At 37.8% G+C, this 21870-nt stretch overlaps 1 protein-coding gene across 1 annotated transcript in view; it reads right to left on the bottom strand.

Moving 5' to 3' along the window:
• Positions 1-502: 502 nt before the first annotated feature.
• Positions 503-21870, bottom strand: part of SAMSN1 (SAM domain, SH3 domain and nuclear localization signals 1) — a 365841-nt gene continuing 344473 nt past the window's right edge. The window contains exons 15-16 of the mRNA XM_053705191.1: positions 20454-20604; positions 503-946 (exon numbers count right to left, since the gene is read on the bottom strand). Coding sequence (XP_053561166.1) covers positions 750-946; positions 20454-20604 — 348 coding nt within the window. The 3' untranslated portion in view covers positions 503-749. The remainder of the gene's footprint in view (positions 947-20453; positions 20605-21870) is intronic.

The following is a 21870-nucleotide window of genomic DNA, read 5'->3' as shown; positions in this document are numbered from 1 at the left end:
TACAACAAACTATAATAGATTTCAATGAGGGCGCGTGTTATACATAAAAAATAAAACACATACCATCCAGTAGAACAGAACATATAAACAAATATTTACACTATACACAAAATTATAAATATTACTTACAAAGCAGAATAATATAATGTGTTAAAAATGTGCTGAAATGCAGTTTTCTTTTTCTTTTTATTGTGAGTGTTTATCTTGTGTCTAAACGTGATAATACATACAAAATGTGTTCATGTATTTTAGTAGTTTAGCTTTTGGATGTCTATTTTTAAAGGGTAATTAAGCAAATCTTTATAATGCTATTTAAATATGTATGTATATATATAAATATATATCTGTGTGTGTATATATATATATATATATATATATATACTGTATATATATATGTATTATGTATATATATATATATATATTATGTGTATATATATATATATATATATAAATAAAAATATATTTACACACACATATATTTATACACACAATATTATTTTTATTTTTATTCAGTGAAAAACGTTTAGATATTTTTTTTTTAAAGAAAATCTTTTAGATAGAACAAAAAATTACTTTAATGTCCCTTTACGTTAATATTTAATTTGTTTTCGTATTATGCCATGTAACCCCCAGAGGTAAACTTTGAATGAAATTGTAAATTGTTCAAATCTGTGTCCCCACCCCCCATGTTTACGTGTATAATACTGCGCTTGATGCACACAACAAAGATAAGATGTATCTAATTAAACTTAGGCTAAGTCAGTGATGGTGATTTTCTTTACACTTTCACACAGAATTTGAGAGTCATTATCTTTGCTGTTATCGGAATTGTCTAACGTAATGTAACATCCGGAGTCTCTAGCACAGTCATCCAGTTCATGTTTTTTTGAAGCCATATTGGGACTTAGTGTTAATGCCACATGTTCACTTTCTGTCTGTCCATCATCTGCAAAACAAAAATACAGTTGTTTTTTAATTTGTCAAGCAGTTCAGCTTTAAAGATTAGCTTACATGAGCACATTACTTATAGGATTTGTACTTCCATCAAGCAAACGTAAAACCAAATAGTTTTATTCTTTATACACATTATTTCAGCAAGTTTAATTCTTTGTAGCAAATTAATTTTTAGTAATTATTTTTTTTTATTTTGAAAATGTTTCATAATGCCTTAAAAATGGACCATGATATATAATCTTTAAATAGAATCCTTTTTCTGATAAATTAACTTAATATTTTACCTAAATGTATCAGATATTTTAAAGACATATTTAATAACATTTCAGCTAAGTATTTTAGTTTTATATAGACACCATTATAAGGGTATGTGTTACATTTATGTTATTCAGTGTATCTGATAAAAACCCTCTAGGTTTGGTGGATTGCTAGAGCACATGAAACACATTGTGCAAACAACTCCAGTTACCAATTCTAAATCTGTATCTGTAATCCTATGATTTTCTCTAATGCCACTTCACTGCCCTGATATTAGCTTCCGTAGGATTGTCTCTATCTCCTATCAAGCAATGACCTTTAAAGTTCTAATCCCATTTGTTTACTTTTACCCTCAGTTTTGAACAATTGTTTTCTTATCAATGTCAACATATTTATGTTCTTGAAATTCATAAAAAGTAGCAAATAATATTTTACAGTTTCTAAAGATGGAATTTAATATTGTGGGCTAGATTACAAGTGAAGCGGTAAATATTGTTTGCATGCAAGCAATATTAGCGCTCCACTGAGTAATACCAGCGCGCGCTGGTATTACAAGTAAAGCGGGAAGCATTGCGCACATGAGCGCGTGCTTCCATAGGCTCCAATGGTAGCCTTGTTCTGATGCCGTCAAAGAAGGGAGTAAGTAGCACAGCGATTGTTGCATATTTTTACATATGTATTTATATGATTATATACATATATATTTTTGTGTTAAAATGTGTATATACACACTTACACTTTGTGCTGTGTATTTTATGTTACTTTACATTTCAGATTGGCTTTGCACTTTCTATTTTTTATTTTTAATACATTTAGATTTAGATCCAGCAGTACTTTTACAAATTCTCGGCTAGATTATGAGTTTTGCGTTAGAGGCTATACAGTGCAAACGAGCAGTTTTCCCTCACCGCTCACTTACATGCAGCGATAGTATTACGAGTTTTTACAAACCCGGCGTTAACAGACAAGAAGTGAGCGTTGAGCAAAAATTTTGCTCCTTACCGCACTCCAATACCAGTGCTGCTTAAGTCAGAGGTGAGCTGGTTGTACGTTCCCCATAGGAATCAACGGGGAGAGCCGGCTGAGAAAAAGTCTAACACCTGCAAAAAAGCAGCCCCATTGATTCCTATGGGGAAATAAAATGTATGTTTACACCTAACACCCTAACATGAACCCCGAGTCTAAACACCCCTAATAATACACTTATTAACCCCTAATCTGCTGCCCCCGACATCGCCGGCACCTGCATTATATTTATTAACCCCTAATCTGCCACAACGGACACCGCCGCAACCTACATTATAGTTATGAACCCCTAATCTGCTGCCCCCAACATCGCCGACACCTACATTATAGTTATGAACCCCTAATCTGCTGCCCCCAACATCGCCGACACCTACATTATATATATTATCCCCTAATCTGCCACCCCCAATGTTGCCGCAACCTACCTACACTTATTAACCCCTAATCTGCTGCCCCCAACATCGCCGCCACTATAATAAACATATTAACCCCTAAACCACTGCACTACCGCCTCGCAAACATTAGTTAAATATTATTAACCCCTAATCTGCTGTCCCTAACATCGCCGCCACCTACCTACATTTATTAACCCCTAATCTGCCACCCCCAACGTCGCCGCCACTATACTAAATGTATTAACCCCTAAATCTAAGTCTAAACCTAACCCTAACACCCCCTAACTTAAATAGAATTTAAATAAATCTAAATAAAATTACTATCATTAACTTCATTATTCCTATTTAAAACTAAATACTTACCTATAAAATAAACCCTAAGATAGCTACAATACAACTAATAATTACATTGTATCTATCTTAGGGTTTATTTTTATTTTACAGGCAAGTTTGTATTTATTTTAACTAGGTAGAATAGTTATTAAATAGTTATTAACTATTTAATAACTACCTAGTTAAAATAAATACAAAAGTACCTGTAAAATAAAACCTAACCTAAGTTACAATAACACCTAACACTACACTATAATTAAATAAATTAACTAAATTAAATACAATTACCTAAATTAAATTAAATTAGCTAAAGTACAAAAAACAAACACTAAATTACAGAAAATAATAAACAAATTACAAGATATTTAAACTAATTACACATAATCTAATAGCCCTATCAAAATAAAAAAAGCCCCCCCAAATAAAAAAAAACCCCTAGCCTAAACTAAACTACCAATAGCCCTTAAAAGGGCCTTTTGCAGGGCAATTCCCCAAAGTAATCAGCTCTTTTACCTGTAAAAAAAAATACAAACAACCCCCCCAACAGTAAAACCCACCACCCACACAACCAACCCCCCAAATAAAATACTATCTAAAAAAAACTAAGCTCCCCATTGCCCTGAAAAGGGCATTTGGATGGGCATTGCCCTTAAAAGGGCAGTTAGCTCTTTTGCAGCCCTAACCTAAAAATAAAACCCACCCAATACACCCTTAAAAAACCTAACACTAACCCCCTGAAGATCGACTTCCATCCTCAAGGAAGCGGCAGAAGTCTTCATCCAACCGGGCCGAAGTCCTCAACGAAGCCGGGAGAAGTCTTCATCCAAGCCGGGCGAAGTGGTCCTCCAGACGGGCAGAAGTCTTCATCCAGATGGCATCTTCTATATTCATCCATCCGACGCAGAGCAGCTCCATCTTCAAGACATCCGATGCATAGCATCCTCTTCGTCCGACAGACTAACGACGAATGAAAGTACCTTTAAGTGATGTCATCCAAGATGGCGTCCCTTAGATTCCGATTGGCTGATAGAATTCTATCAGCCAATCGGAATTAAGTTAGAAAAAATCCTATTGGCTGATGCAATCAGCCAATAGGATTGAGCTTGCATTCTGTTGGCTGTTCCAATCAGCCAATAGAATGTGAGCTCAATCCTATTGGCTGATTGGATCAGCCAATAGGATTGAAGTTCAATCCTATTGGCTGATTGCATCAGCCAATAGGATTTTTTCTACCTTAATTCCGATTGGCTGATTGAATTCTATCAGCCAATTGGAATCTAAGGGACGCCGTCTTGGATGACGTCACTTAAAGGTACCTTCATTCGTCTTTAGACATCGGATGAAGAGGATGTTCCATGTTGGATGTCTTGAAGATGGAGCCGCTCCGTGTCGGATGGATGAAGATAGAAGATGCCGTCTGGATGAAGACTTCTGCCCGTCTGGAGGACCACTTCGCTTGGCTTTGGATGAAGACTTCTCTCTGCTTTGTTGAGGACTTTGGCCCGGTTGGATGAAGACTTCTGCCGCTTCTTTGAGGATGGAAGTCGATCTTCAGGGGGTTAGTGTTAGGTTTTTTTAAGGGTGTATTGGGTGGGTTTTATTTTTAGGTTAGGGTTTGGGCCGCAAAAGAGCTAACTGCCCTTTTAAGGGCAATGCCCATCCAAATGCCCTTTTTAGGGCAATGGGGAGCTTAGGTTTTTTTAGATAGTATTTTATTTGGGGGGTTGGTTGTGTGGGTGGTGGGTTTTACTGTTGGGGGCGTTGTTTGTATTTTTTTTACAAGTAAAATAGCTGATTACTTTGGGGCAATGCCCCACAAAAGGCCCTTTTAAGGGCTATTAGTAGTTTAGTTTAGGCTAGGGTTTTTTTTATTTTGAGGGGGCTTTTTTTATTTTGGTAGGGCTATTAGATTAGGTGTAATTATGTATAAATATCTTGTCATTTGTTTATTATTTTCTGCAATTTAGTGTTTTTTTGTACTTTAGCTAATTTAATTTCATTTATTTAATTGTATTTAATTTAATTAATTTATTTAATTATAGTGTAGTGTGAGGTGTTATTGTAACTTAGGTTAGGTTTTATTTTACACTTACTTTTGTATTTATTTTAGCTAGGTAGTTATTAAATAGGTAATAACTATTTAATAAATATTCTACCTAGTTAAAATAAATACAAACTTGCCTGTAAAATAAAAATAAACCCTAAGATAGATACAATGTAACTATTAGTTATATTGTAGCTTGCTTAGTGTTTATTTTACAGGTAAACATTTAGTTTTAAATAGGAATAATTTAGTTAATTATAGTAATTTTATTTAGATTTATTTTAATTATATTTAAGTTACGGGGTGTTAGGGTTAGAATTAGGTTTAGGGGTTAATACATTTCGTATAGTGGCAGCAACACTGGGGCAGCAGATTAGGGGTTAATAAATGTAGGTAGGTGGCGGCGATGTTAGGGACGGCAGATTAGGGGTTAATAATATTTAACGTTTGCGAGGCGGGAGTGTGGTGGTTTAGGGGTTAATATGTTTATTATAGTGGCGGCGACATTGGGGGCGGCAGATTAGGGGTCAATAAGTGTAGGTAGGTTGCGGCGACATTGGGGGCAGCAGATTAGGGGTTAATAAATATAATATAGGTGTCGGCGATGTTGGGGGCAGCAGATTAGGGGTTCATAAATATAATGTAGGTGGTGGCGGTGTCCGGAGCGGCAGATTAGGGGTTATAATTTTTATTTTAGTGTTTGCGTGCGATGCGGGAGGGCCTCGGTTTAGGAGTTAATAGGTAGTTTATGGGTGTTAGTGTACTTTTTAGCACTTTAGTTATGAGTTTTATGTTACGGCGTTGTACCATAAAACTCTTAAATACTAACTTTTGAATGCGTTCGTACTCTTGACGGGGTAGGGTGTTCCGCTCACTTTTTGGCCTCCCAGGACAGACACGTAATACCGGCGCCATGGAAGTCCCATAGAAAAAAGACTTTACGAAGTTTATGTAAGCCGTTTTGCGGTAAGGCCAAAGAAGTGTGCGGTGACCCTAAACCTTCAAGACTCGTAATAACAGCGGGCGTAAAAAAGCCACGTTAGAACCTCTTAATGCTGCTTTTTTATCCTAACGCACAACTCGTAATCGAGCCGTCTGTAAGGTGAAGTTTGCTCAAAATTCAGAATACCTTTTTTTAAGTGACAGAAAAGTAAAATGTACTAACTATAGTGAAAACATTTCAGTTTAGTTTGTATTTGCTGCAAACTGAGATTTTATATCAGCCCAATGGGTTCTCCTGTTAACTTCTCTCTCCCCTGTTAAATTCTGTATCCCAGAGAGCCTCATTACTTTCTATGGACAGCATCTCTCATCTCTTTAATGTCTGCACTATAATTTGTCTTCAGTCTAGAGAATTTTATGCTTTATCAGGCCCATAGAAAATAATGAAGCTCTCTGGGAAACTGAAACTGTCAGTTTTTTTAGTTTTATGTTAAATAGAAGAAATACAAAGTGCAATGTAATATGTAAAAGATACACATAAATATACAAAGTATGAGCTGAATTTGTTAGTTTCACAGAAACTGTGAAAGCATAATCACAATTTGTAAAACACAATCCCAAATACACTGCTATATACAAAATAAAATTCAAAATTGAAAGTGCAAAGTTGAAATGAAATAAAACTTAATCAGAAGTGTAAATTAATATAAAATACAAAGCAAAAAGTATAAATGCAGCAGGACTCTCATGACATGCAATGCTATATTGCACTGGACTTGCATCTACTTCACATACAGAAATGCAGGGAACACCTCTAGGAGAAGTATAGCAAACTCTGCCTTTTTAGAATTTAACTAGGGATCTCGCAGTGCCGGAGGATAATTTTATAATATCTCATCTGAGCTGAGAAGTTTATATCATCAGGCCTTAATTACTGTGTTCCTGTGCAGTTGGATCACAAAGGGCTATACATTGATGGATGACATAATTCCACAATCCATAAAATGTTCTATCACTAATAGAGATCCATCTTCTATTTCTATAGGGTCCTGTCTATCCCTCTGCTTTTTGCCACATGTATATGTATTATTCAGCATTCCCATTCTTGCCTCTTTCAGCTTCTGATGTGCACTTTGGTAGCTATATCAGCAAGCTATAATAACTGATCTGGAACAATGGTGATGTGTTGTATTACCCAGTATAAGTGTGTAACTCATGTGTCTTGAACAATTAGGAAATAATTGCTTCAGTATGTATAGTATAAAGCTGCACATTAATTTAAGTGAAACAAAGAGTAGAGAAAGAGATTAATTGGCTAACAGCGGCCAGATCAATAGAAAGATGGGATTAAGATTATGCGGCTCCTTGTTCTTATTATTGTAATTAAAGGGAAGATATATAATATACAAAATATTAATAAAAGACTCTTGAGATTGCATGGGAGCTGGTGAACAATAAAGAGGACAGCTGTAGGCCATAAGATGAGTGTAGGAAGTGGATGATTGTTTAGAAGCGTGAACACACATATAAGGTGGGACTATATAAGGTGGAACTATTTTAGTAAGGGCTTTGTCTATTAAGGTGAAGATTTGTATCATCATTTTGCTGGTTTTGTGAGAGGCTGGTGAATGGAAAAGCATACGACTGATATAGAATGATGAATAAGGTAATAATTCTGGCAGAAGTTAAAAATGATCAACATTGGACAGAGCTGGTAGATGGACAACCAGCTGAAGCTGAATTAGTGCCTTGGAGGCTTTAGACATTCAGAAAAAAATAGACTTTGTAGAGTGAGCAGCTGGCTGTGACAGACAAGTTATTTTATATGGGAGGTGATGAAGAGACCTGATTCAAATATGACTCCAAAACAAGAAACCGGAGAGGTTAGATTGATAGCAAAGAAATCAGCAATGATAAGGGTAATAGCAGAATCACTGTCTTCAAAATGTTTATTTTTAGGTGATGAAAAGTGATTCAGAAAATAATTTGCTGCCTTTAAATAAGACAGAAGGTTAGAGCTAAAGCTAAAAAAATAGATTTTTGTTTCATCAACATAGAGACCTTATACCTCCATGCCTCTCCCATATGTCTTCTGCTACTTGTCTTCTTCCTAACCCTACATCATTTCTCCACTGATAAATGATAATGTGGAATGAAAACATAATTTATGCTTACCTGATAAATTCCTTTCTCCTGTAGTGTAGTCAGTCCACGGGTCATCATTACTTATGGGATATTAACTCCTCCCCAACAGGAAGTGCAAGAGGATCACCCAAGCAGAGCTGCTATATAGCTCCTCCCCTCTACGTCACACCCAGTCATTCGACCGAGAACCAAACGAGAAAGGAGAAACTATAGGGTGCAGTGGTGACTGGAGTATAATTAGAAAATTTAGACCTGCCTTAAAAAACAGGGCGGGCCGTGGACTGACTACACTACAGGAGAAAGGAATTCATCAGGTAAGCATAAATTATGTTTTCTCCTGTTAAGTGTAGTCAGTCCACGGGTCATCATTACTTATGGGATACCAATACCAAAGCTAAGTACACGGATGACGGGAGGGACAGGCAGGATCTCTATACGGAAGGAACCACTGCCTGAAGAACCTTTCTCCCAAAAACAGCCTCCGAAGAAGCAAAAGTGTCAAATTTGTAAAATTTGGAAAAAGTATGAAGAGAAGACCAAGTTGCAGCCTTGCAAATCTGTTCAACAGAGGCCTCGTTCTTAAAGGCCCAAGTGGAAGCCACAGCTCTAGTAGAATGAGCTGTAATCCTTTCAGGAGGTTGCTGTCCAGCAGTCTCATAGGCTAAGCGTATTATGCTACGAAGCCAAAAGGATAGAGAGGTAGCAGATGCTTTTTGACCTCTCCTCTGTCCAGAATAAACGACAAACAGGGAAGAAGTTTGTCGAAAATCTTTAGTTGCCTGTAAATAAAATTTCAGGGCAAGGACTACATCTAGATTGTGCAGAAGTCGTTCCTTCTTTGAAGAAGGGTTAGGACACAATGATGGAACAACAATCTCTTGATTGATATTCTTGTTAGTGACTACCTTAGGTAAGAACCCAGGTTTAGTACGCAGAACTACCTTATCTGAATGAAAAATCAGATACGGAGAATCACAATGTAAGGCTGATAATTCAGAGACTCTACGAGCCGAGGAAATAGCCATTAAAAACAGAACTTTCCAAGATAACAGCTTGATATCAATGGAGTGAAGGGGTTCAAACGGAACACCCTGTAAAACGTTAAGAACTAAGTTTAAGCTCCACGGCGGAGCAACAGATTTAAACACAGGCTTAATCCTGGCCAAAACCTGACAAAAAGCCTGAACGTCTGGAACTTCTGACAGACGCTTGTGTAAAAGGATGGACAGAGCTGAGATCTGTCCCTTTAACGAACTAGCAGATAAACCCTTTTCTAAACCTTCTTGTAGAAAAGACAATATCCTAGGAATCCTAACCTTACTCCATGAGTAACCCTTGGATTCGCACCAGTGTAAGTATTTACGCCATATCTTATGGTAAATTTTCCTGGTAACAGGTTTCCTAGCCTGTATTAAGGTATCAATTACTGGCTCCGAAAATCCACGCTTTGATAAAATTAAGCGTTCAATTTCCATGCAGTCAGCTTCAGAGAAATTAGATTTTGATGTTTGAAAGGACCCTGAATTAGAAGGTCCTGTCTCAGAGGCAGAGACCAAGGTGGACAGGATGACATGTCCACTAGATCTGCATACCAGGTCCTGCGTGGCCACGCAGGCGCTATTAGAATCACTGATGCTTTCTCCTGTTTGATCCTGGCAATCAAACGAGGAAGCATCGGGAAGGGTGGAAACACATAAGCCATCCTGAAGGTCCAAGGTGCTGTCAAGGCATCTATCAGGACCGCTCCCGGGTCCCTGGACCTGGACCCGTAACGAGGAAGCTTGGCGTTCCGGCGAGACGCCATGAGATCCATATCTGGTTTGCCCCAACGTTGAAGTATTTGGGCAAAGACCTCCGGATGAAGTTCCCACTCCCCCGGATGAAAAGTCTGGCAACTTAGGAAATCCGCCTCCCAGTTGTCCACTCCTGGGATGTGGATCGCTGACAGGTGGCAAGAGTGAGACTCTGCCCAGCGAATTATCTTTGATACTTCCATCATCGCTAAGGAACTTCTTGTCCCTCCCTGATGGTTGATGTAAGCCACAGTCGTGATGTTGTCCGACTGAAACCTGATAAACCTCAGAGTTGCTAACTGAGGCCAAGCCAGAAGGGCATTGAGAACTGCTCTCAATTCCAGAATGTTTATTGGAAAGAGACTCTCCTCTTGAGTCCATGATCCCTGAGCCTTCAGGGAATTCCAGACAGCGCCCCAACCTAGAAGGCTGGCGTCTGTAGTTACAATTGTCCAGTCTGGTCTGCTGAAGGGCATCCCCCTGGACAGATGTGGCCGAGAAAGCCACCATAGAAGAGAATCTCTGGTTTCCTGATCCAGATTCAGCGTAGGGGACAAATCTGAGTAATCCCCATTCCACTGACTTAGCATGCACAATTGCAGCGGTCTGAGGTGCAGGCGTGCAAAAGGAACTATGTCCATTGCCGCTACCATTAAGCCGATTACCTCCATGCATTGAGCCACTGACGGGTGTTGAATGGAATGAAGGGCACGGCAAGCATTTAGAAGCTTTGTTAACCTGTCCTCTGTCAGGTAAATTTTCATTTCTACAGAATCTATAAGAGTCCCCAAGAAGGGAACTCTTGTGAGTGGTAAGAGAGAACTCTTCTCCTCGTTTACTTTCCACCCATGTGATCTTAGAAATGCCAGTACTAACTCTGTATGAGACTTGGCAGTTTGAAAGCTTGACGCTTGTATCAGAATGTCGTCTAGGTACGGGGCTACCGAAATTCCTTGCGGTCTTAGTACCGCCAGAAGAGAGCCCAGAACTTTTGTAAAGATTCTTGGAGCCGTAGCCAACCCGAAGGGAAGAGCTACAAACTGGTAATGCTTGTCTAGGAAGGCAAACCTTAGATACCGGTAATGTTCTCTGTGAATCGATATGTGAAGGTAAGCATCCTTTAAATCCACTGTGGTCATGTACTGACCTCTTTGGATCATGGGTAAGATTGTCCGAATAGTTTCCATCTTGAATGATGGAACTCTTAGGAATTTGTTTAGGATCTTTAAATCCAAAATTGGTCTGAAGGTTCCCTCTTTCTTGGGAACCACAAACAGATTTGAGTAAAACCCTTGTCCGTGTTCCGACCGCGGAACTGGATGGATCACTCCCATTAGTAAAAGGTCTTGTACACAGCGTAGAAACGCCTCTTTCTTTATCTGGTTTGTTGACAACCTTGAAAGGTGAAATCTCCCTTGTGGAGGAGAAGCTTTGAAGTCCAGAAGATATCCCTGAGATATGATCTCCAACGCCCAGGGATCCTGGACATCTCTTGCCCAAGCCTGGGCGAAGAGAGAGAGTCTGCCCCCCCACCAGATCCGTTACCGGATCGGGGGCCCTCACTTCATGCTGTCTTAGGGGCAGCAGCAGGCTTTCTGGCCTGCTTGCCCTTGTTCCAGGCCTGGTTAGGTTTCCAGCCTTGTCTGTAGCGAGCAACAGCTCCTTCCTGTTTTGGAGCAGAGGAAGTTGAAGTTGCTCCTGCCTTGAAATTACGAAAGGTACGAAAATTAGACTGTCTAGCCCTGGGTTTGGCTCTGTCTTGAGGCAGGGCATGGCCCTTACCTCCCGTAATATCAGCGATAATTTCTTTCAAACCGGGCCCGAATAAAGTCTGCCCCTTGAAAGGTATGTTAAGTAATTTCGATTTAGAAGTTACATCAGCTGACCAGGATTTTAGCCACAGCGCTCTGCGTGCCTGAATGGCGAATCCGGAATTCTTAGCCGTAAGTTTAGTTAAATGTACTACGGCATCAGAAATAAATGAATTAGCTAGCTTAAGGGTTTTAAGCTTAAGTGAAATCTCATCTAATGTCGCTGAGTCAAGGGTCTCTTCCAGAGACTCAAACCAAAATGCTGCCGCAGCCGTGACAGGCGCAATGCATGCAAGGGTTTGTAATATAAAACCTTGTTGAACAAACATTTTCTTAAGGTAACCCTCTAACTCTTTATCCATTGGATCTGAAAAGGCACAGCTATCCTCCACCGGGATAGTGGTACGCTTAGCTAAAGTAGAAACTGCTCCCTCCACCTTAGGGACCGTTTGCCATAAGTCCCGTGTGGTGGCGTCTATTGGAAACATTTTTCTGAATATAGGAGGGGGTGAGAAAGGCACACCGGGTCTGTCCCACTCCTTAGTAATAATTTCAGTAAGTCTCTTAGGTATAGGAAAAAGTCAGTACTCGTCGGTACCGCAAAATATTTATCCAACCTACACATTTTCTCTGGGATTGCAACTGTGTTACAATCATTCAGAGCCGCTAACACCTCCCCTAGCAATACACGGAGGTTTTCCAGCTTAAACTTAAAATTTGAAATGTCTGAATCCAATTTATTTGGATCAGATCCGTCACCCGCAGAATGAAGCTCTCCGTCCTCATGCTCTGCATATTGTGACGCAGTATCAGACATGGCCCTAGCATTATCAGTATACTCTGTTCTCATCCCAGAGTGATCTCGTTTACCTCTAAGTTCTGGCAATTTAGACAAAACTTCAGTCATAACATTAGCCATGTCTTGTAAAGTGATTTGTAATGGCCGCCCTGATGTACTTGGCGTTACAATATCACGCACCTCCTGAGCGGGAGATGCAGGTACTGACACGTGAGGCAAGTTAGTCGGCATAACTTCCCCCTCGTTGTCTGGTGAATGTTGCTTAACATGTACAGATTGACTTTTATTTAAAGTAGCATCAATGCAATTAGTACATAAATTTCTATTGGGCTCCACCTTGGCTTTTGAACATATTGCACAAAGAGTTTCCTCTGTGTCAGACATGTTTAAACAAACTAGCAATTAGACTAGCAAGCTTGGAAATACTTTTCAACTAAATTTACAAGCAATATGAAAAAACGTTACTGTGCCTTTAAGAAGCACACAAAAAACTGACACAGTTGAATAAAAATGAACCGGATTAGTTATATAAACCAAATTTAGCAAAGGATTGCACACATTAGCAATGGATGATTAACCCTTAATATCAGAAAAAAACGTATAACAATTGACAATATAAGCGTTTTTATCACAGTCAAGCACAGTCTCACAGGTCTGCTGTGAGTGATTACCTCCCTCAAAACTAGTTTTGAAGACCCCTGAGCTCTGTGGAGACGTCCTGGATCATGCAGGGAGAAAAAGACAGACTGTGACTGAATTTCTGATGCGTAGTAAAAGCGCCAAAATAGGCCCCTCCCACTCACTCTACAACAGTGAGGGAAGCTCAGTAAACTGTTTTAATTTAAAACAACGACAGCCATGTGGAAAATAAAGCCCAAACAATTTTCACCCAGTACCTCAGATAATTAAACGATTTAACATGCCAGTAAACGTTTAAAATCTAATATATGAAATGTCATTAAAAAGCCTGCTGCTAGTCGCTCACACTGCAAGTTAGGCTAAAAGTTATATGCATACAGTATTTTCCCAGTGAAGTGCCATTCCCCAGAAATACTTAAGTGTAAACATATATACATGTCAGCCTGATACCAGTTGCTACTACTGCATTTAAGGCTGTACTTACGTTATATCGGTATTAGCAGTATTTTCAAAGTCAATTCCATTCCTTAGAAAATAATATACTGCAACATACCTCTTTGCAGGTGAACCTGCCCGCTGTCCCCTGATCTGAAGTTACCTTACTCCTCAGAATGGCCGAGAACAGCAAACGGATCTTAGTTACGTCCGCTAAGATCATATACAAAAACTCAGGTAGATTCTTCTTCAAATTCTGCCTGAGAAGGAAACAACACACTCCGGTGTCGTTTAAAATAACAAACTTTTGATTGAAGATATAAAAAACTAAGTTTAATCACCACAGTCCTCTCACACATCCTATCTATTAGTTGGGTGCAAGAGAATGACTGGGTGTGACGTAGAGGGGAGGAGCTATATAGCAGCTCTGCTTGGGTGATCCTCTTGCACTTCCTGTTGGGGAGGAGTTAATATCCCATAAGTAATGATGACCCGTGGACTGACTACACTTAACAGGAGAAATATGTTCTCATATACTTTTAAGCAGACACATAACAAATTATGTCCACACTGAAACTGTACACTTTACTACAAGCTGATCCAAATCTAGTTCTTGGTGGCCATAAACATTCTAGTATTTCCTAATTGGTTTGTTCAGGCACTAAAAAGTGAAAGTAAAAATAACTGAACTTGATTATCTGTCCCTGATAGAGAGTATGAACATTTGCTCTAGAGAACGTGTTGTAGATCCAACCCCTCAACTCTAAGACTTGTGAGCTGGTATAAGCAGAGAGCACTGTAAACAGACTTTGTTCTGGACCATTTTCTTACAATTCAGTGTTTAAAGTTTAGTTTTACCAATCACACCCTCCATTTCCATCTTTGCTTGTCCCCTTTTCTTTTTTGCTCTGCTCCACTTCCTTATCTACTTCTTTACAGCATATGCTTCTTTAGTCCATTTAATAAAAAATAAAAGCCATGTGTACTTAATATTCTTTACGTGATTGTGGATTTTCAATAATTTTGCAACTCCCTTCATCTTTTATATTTGGTATAATAAATGATCACATTCCTTTAGAAAAAGGTATCAAGTGATTTATATAGAAAGATTCCCGGATTTTAACGGTGGTTTATGTAGAAAACTTTTAGAGAAATGTTTCTATAGGAGCGTGATTGACCTCTATATTTATACTTTCTATAACCAAAATCATCCATCTAAAGCTGATAATCTTGTTAAATGCTCTACCAGCTAAAGACACATAGTTTATTGTAAGTAAGGAGAAGACAAAGCAAAGGGCAGACAGTGAACCAGTTATTTCATATGATGAAATAAAGAGACGTCATTGTGATTATCTGTCTCAGGAGAATTCCAAAAGTCTGATTATTAATTGCAATAATGTGCTCTTTCTAACCTAGAGGACTGAAGTATAAAAATTAAAGGGGAAATGACGTGGTAAACAGGCGCATATGCAAATGAGATTCCATTTTCAGAAAGAAAATATATAATACAGGACAAGGATGTGACCAGAATCAATGTGACCAGTGTATTTGTGATAATAAATACTGTGTGTTTAGAGAACTTCTTCTGATAGAGTACATTTTCTGAAAAATAAAAGGGCATTTCATTATTAACTATTAACATATTTATTATTTGCCGCCAGAGACACATACATTTGTAGATCCTCTCAACTTAAATTCAAAATTGGAAATCCCATGCTGGCCAAACCAAAAAAGCTAAGTAGTGCTATCTACATCTGCTTATGAATCTGCGGCCCCAGTTCCTATCCACTGCTGTTCAAAAACCTTACGTGTATCAGGGATGGTCATTGTCTTCCTTTTAAAAGCCATTCGATTTGTGTAGTGTCAAATAGTTACAATGCCCAAATTATGTTTAAAATAATAATAAAAACACATAAAAAAACAATACTTTCTCAGGCTTTTCAAGGGTGTTTAAACAGACGGTTTCACAGACCATGACAGAGAAGATGTGCTCAATCCAATGCAAAAGAAATCCAATATGCATACTTCATTCAATTTTAATGATAGCTAAGTAATGGGTTGAAATGAAGTTACACTTACAAAAATACAAGTATTAGAATGTTTGTTTATAGTTGGATAATAAGGGGTTAATCACAACCTATTGTTTCATAATTCATTGCATGTTAATGGCTGCAGATGAGCCCCACAACCAAAATCATCCTTTTCATTGTTTATCAGTAGCACTTTTTGCACTATTGCTTCGATGACGAATGGACCTGTACTTAAAGGGACAGTCTACTTGAAATGTTTATATTTTTTTTAAAGATAGATGATCCCTTTATTACCCATTCCCCAGTTTAGCATAACCAGCACGGTTATAGTAATATACTTTTTACCTCTGTGATTACCTTGCATCTAAGCCTCTGCAGACTGCCCCCTTATTTCATTTTCTTTTGACAGACTTGCATTTTAGCCAATCAGTGTTGACTCATACATAACTCCACGGACATAAGCACAATGCTATCTATATGGCACACATGAACTAGCAGTGTCTAACTGTGAAATACTGCACTTGAAATAATAGGTGGCCTTAAAAGGATAAGAAATCAGTTTATGAACCTACCTTGGTTTAGCTTTCAACAAAGAATACCAAGAGATCAAAGCAAATTTGATGATAAAAGTAAATTGGTAAGCTGTTTAAAATTGCATGCCTTATCTGAATCACAAAGGTTTAATTTTGACTTGACTGCCCCTTTATCATTTGCCAGTCCTGTTTACCTGATCACAATCCAAATTTTCCATACTTAATGACACATTTCTAGGGCCCTTTTTCATCCTTTCGAATTGTTACCATTTACCCCAAAAAGTTTTTTTGAATGCAAAACTGCAGATGAGCAAAACACACTACATTAACCCTGCAATACTGGATGACATTAGGAAGCAACGTCAGCAGATACTAACAGTCCCTGATCAATAAATGAAAGTATAGAAAAAAGTAATAAGCACTTTTATAATAATAAAAATTAGCCAAATCCATAACCCGACAAACATACCTATTACACTGGTGTCCCTATTCAAATCACTCAAAAAGATATAGATACATATCGCTATGGTTTTGGAGCACAGCAGGTTAATTACACATGCCACCTATAAGCATCACTATACAGTATTAAAAAGGACCAATCATCATACAGTATGTGCTCTTCAGCCTGTGATGTCATTGTTAAACCTTCAAAATCCCCATGTTTTTATCATTAATCATGCATATCCTACACACTAATTAAGCTTACAGTTTATAGGAAATATGGCTGCACTTGATGGGCATGATTTTTTTTTTTCTGTCATACAAGTTTGTGATTCTATCCACTTGAAAAGCCACTTGAGTTTTGTTTGTCTTATCTCACTTGTTGTATCCAATTAGACACAAATATATTAAACAATCACTGTGCAGCATATGGGAGCATCAGGGGTTTTAATTCTATGAAATATACTCCAGCCTCACAGTGTAAAAACGAACAATTTCAGAATTAAATGACAAGAAAAGCAGGAAAAATACATTCCAAAGTTGTTCACTATGCACAATTAAACCTTTTATGGAGGATTCAATTGTGACTTTAAAGGGACTGTAAAGTCATAATGGAACTTTCTACTTATATTATCAGATTTGTTTTGTTCTGTTGGTATCATTTGTTAAAGAGTAAACCTAGTTAGGCTAATAGGACCTCATGAGTCTCTTTAAAGGGATATAAAAGCCACACATTTTATTTTGTGATTCAGACAGAGAACACCATTAAATAAAGTTTCCACTTTACTTCTATTATCAAAATTGGCTTGGTTCCAATTATATTCTGCGTTGAAGAGATACCTAGGCAGACATCTGGAAAACTACATGACAGGAAAAGTGCTGCCATCTAGTGGTCTTGCAAATGAATAACATTCTTGCAAAACTGCTGCCGTGTAGTGCTCCAGACATGTCGTGCTCCTGAGCTCACATCCCTGATTTTCAACAAAAGATATCAAGAGAACAAAGAAAATTTGATAATATAAACAAATTATAAAGTTGTTTAAAAATGCATGCTCTGTTTGAACCATGAAAGAAAAATATTGGAATTCATATCCCTTTAACACTCTATAGCAGAAGCATGTGCAACAATGTTTGTAGCTATATTATAGATAGTTGCAAACACTGCTGCCATAGAGTGTTAATGGCACATGCATGCTTCTGAGGATCCTGTGAGCCTAACTAGGTTTAATCTTCAACAGAGGAGGCTAAGATAACAAGCAAGTTTGATAAAGGATTTAAACTAAAAAGTTTTTTTTTAAAGCTGAAATATGAAAGTATAATTTTGTCTTTACAGCCCTTTTAATGTGAACCTCTATGTGTCATTTTTATAGTATAATCAATCAATAAGTAAATAAATAAATACATAGACACTGGGCCTTTCAATTATTTTTAGGAATTTGTTACAAAAAGAAACAGCAAAAACAGATAATTCATTTAAAAAACAATTCTGATGTTAAAGGGATGGGGACTTCATGCTAAGAGTTCCTTTATTTGCCTGCGACGTGTGCTTCGCTGAGTGCCTCGGCCTCCCGCGGCAGAACTCTACTGAGGTGATGTTTCCACCTCTTAGCCAATAGCTGTGCGGCCCAGTTGGCATTATGCTGTATGGCTAGCACGCAATTGGCTAACATCACCTCTTTTATAAAATACGCTACATGTTATATGCGGCCTGAGGCGCTCAGCGTGGCATACACTGCGGGCAAATAAAGGAACTTTCATCATGAAGTATTTTATACTTCATGACTAAAAGTCCCCCTTTAATTATAGCACTGGTAAATCCTACCGTTTCAAAACCGCTAGGATTTACCATCATTTTAATTTCACTTCCTCAACATAAAAGTTGAATTTAAAAATCACAGCAGAGCACATTACAATTGAAAAAAAAGCATTTATGCAATACACTTGTCTTTACTTTAGTTATAGCATATTGACTTGCTGCCAATATGGTATTAATCCTCACACATCTATGTTTTATCCAGGTCATGCAACAATGCTGAAATATTAAAACCTTTGCACATTTCAGTAAAATGTAACACTTTTAGTTTGTATTAAAATATGTAAAGTGTTCACAAAGAAATACAAAGACAATAAGTGAAAAATAAAGTACAGGTAGCCCTCAGCTTACGCTGGGGTTAGGTTCCAGAAGGAATGGTTGTAAATTGAAACCGTTGTAAATTGAAACCTAGTTTATAATGTAAGTCAATGGGAAGTGAGGGAGATAGGTTCCAGACCCCTCTCAAAATTTTCATAAGTAACACCTAATACATTATTTTTAAAGCTTTGAAATGAATACTTTAAATGCTAAACAGCATTATAAACCTTATAAAATAATCACACAACACAGAATATAAAATTAAACTAAGTTAAATGAACAAAAACATTTGCTAAACAGCATTATAAACCTAATAAAATAATCACACAACACAGACTTCACTTGCATTTTTCTGCAAACAGTTCTTTCTATGCATTCCAATCTGGACTGATTTATAGACAGGAAGATCTTGTTCCTTTGAAATCTGCTCGATAGCTCAGGTTTGGTTAAATTGATTAATTTCAGCTTGCTTGGCTTTGCTGCAACACAAGCGGACATCTCCACCTACTGGCTATTTTAATAAATGCACTGCTTCTCAATGCTTTTCAATAGCAGTCACATGACTGGAAAAAAGGTTGTTATTTTGAAACGGTGTAAATTGAACCGTTGTAAAACGAGGGCCACCTGTATAAGAATAAAAAAGATATGGTGACTAATTGTCACTGTGCACTCTAATGGTAAAAACTGCCAATGTTGCACTTCCAACTGAACTGGTAATGTTAAATGTGATCCAAATCTTGTGTCATCTGCAGTATAACCTCAAAAGGAAACAGAAGGGAAAAGACCAACATTTTTCTTTAATGCTTCAGATATTGCATGTCATTTTAAATAACATTCCAATTTACTTCTATTATCAAATATTTTTCATTCTCTTGGTATCCTATGTTGAAAAGTAGAGAGGTAATCTCAGGAAGGGTGCATGTGTCTACTGTACTATATGGCAGCACTTTTTTCAAAAACGTTATACATTTGCAAGAGCACTAGATAGCAGCACTTTTTCCTGCTTTGCAGTGACCGAAACACGTACATGCTACTTATTTAGTTATTGATAGTTTAGATATTAACAAACTTGAATCTGTGCAAAGGAGGGCTACCAAAATGGTACATGGTCTAAAAAATAAAACTTACCAGGATAGGCTCAATGACCTAAATATGTATAGCTTAGAGGAGAGAAGGGAAAGAGGTGATATGATAGCAACTTTCAAGTACATTAAAGGGTTTAGTAAAACTGAGGCTGTGGGTATTTTACATAAAATGGAAAATTCAAGAACAAGGGGTCATGAGCTCAAGCTAAAGGGTAGTAGATTCAGGAGTAATTTGAGGAAGCACTTCTTTACAGAAAGAGTGATTGATTTATGGAATAAACTTCCTCAAGAGGTAGTAGCAACAAATACTGTGGGGGACTTTAAAAATGCATGGGACAAGCATAGGGCTATCCTACAAACTAGATAAGTTTATACTGTTAGGTAAGGTCGGGCAGACTTGCTGGGCCTATGGCTTTTATCTGCCATCAATATCTATGTTTCTATTGCTTCAACAAATAAAAACAAAAGAAGTGGAAACTTTTTAAACGATTGTAAGCTCTGTCTGAATCACAAATAAATGGTTTTATGTCCATTTAAATGTTTCTATTGTTATTTTTTGCCACTTAATTAAAATATTTCTAGTTTGAAATGTATTAGTATGTTGCTTTTAACCTTTTTATGTAAGTTCATACATTTTAAAGGTATAAAGTAAAACTCACTTTCACAATCCTGTAAATTTTCTATAGCACTGAGCAGCCTTTCCCTGTCTTCCATGCTAGTAATATTAAGTTCATAAAGATGACTTTCCTTTAGGTCTTTAAGATCTTCCAGAGTTTCATAACCATTTAACAGCAAACTAGATATATAATCCTGCAAGACACAAAACATAGAACATTATTAAAATTTGATAAGCTGATATAAACAGAAATTAAACTCATTATTATTTGATATGGAATTATTTAGATCATTTAAATCTATACTGAAGTTTTTTGAAAAATTGCTTTCCTTGTGCTAAAAAAAATATATTTTTTAAGTGTAATAATTTTTATTGAACTTTACCTCAAATAATAACAGAGAAAACACAACATCATACTGCAAGCTTATACCTAAACAATATGATACTGGTTCAACGCAGAATTGAAAAGAAAAATAAATAACATATACAAGAGTTACATATAACCCACAAGGGCTGTTCTAACAGACGGCTAGATTACGAGTTTTGCGTTATGAGCGGCTCGGTACTAAATTGCAAGTTATTTCCACCGCTCACCTCCCTATAGCGCTGCTATTACAGGTTTTCAAAAACCCGGCGTTAGCAGGCAATATGTCAGCGTTGAGCTCCGTTGAGCTCCGTTGAGCTCCATACCGCACTCAAATACCAGCGCTGCTGTGAGCTGGTTTTACGTGCTCGTGCACAATTTCCCCATAGACATCAATGGGGAGAGCTGGCTAAAAAAAAGCCTAACACCTGCAATAAAGGAGCGTAACGCTCGGTAACGCAGCCCCATTGATTCCTATGGGGAAACAAAATTTATGTTTACACCCTAACATAAACCCTGAGTCTAAACACCCCTAATCTGCCGCCCCCGACATCTCCGACACCTACATTACATTTATTAACCCCTAATCTGCCGCCCCTAACAACGCCGCCACCTACCTACCTACATTTATTAACCCCTAATTTGCCGCCCCCAATGTCGTCGCTACCTACCTACCGAGAGCTGCTGGTGCAACGCCGCCCCCTGCAGAATCGCGGCCAATCAGCCGCCAGCAGGGGGGGTCAATCAACCCGATCATACTCGATCGGGTTGAATTGCGGCGATGTGTGTCCGTCTGCTCAGAGCAGGTGGACAGGTTATGGAGCAGCGGTCTTTAGACCACTGCTTCATAACTGGTGTTTCTGGCGAGTCTGAAGACTCGCCAGAAACACGGGCCATCAAGCTCCTTTTGGAGCTTGATAGATAGGCCCCATTGTATCTATCTTAGATTTTATTTTTATTTCACAGGCAAGTTTATATTTATTTTAACTAGGTAGACTAGTTACTAAATAGTTATTAACTATTTATTAACTACCTAGTTAAAACAAATACAAATGTACCTGTAAAATAAAACCTAACCTGAGTTACACTAACACCT

The sequence above is a fragment of the Bombina bombina genome, chromosome 3 (assembly GCF_027579735.1).
Source record: "Bombina bombina isolate aBomBom1 chromosome 3, aBomBom1.pri, whole genome shotgun sequence".
Taxonomy (NCBI): Eukaryota; Metazoa; Chordata; class Amphibia; order Anura; family Bombinatoridae; genus Bombina; species Bombina bombina.
The sequence above is the reverse complement of the archived record's forward strand: the minus strand, read 5'-3'. Positions and strand labels throughout refer to the sequence as shown.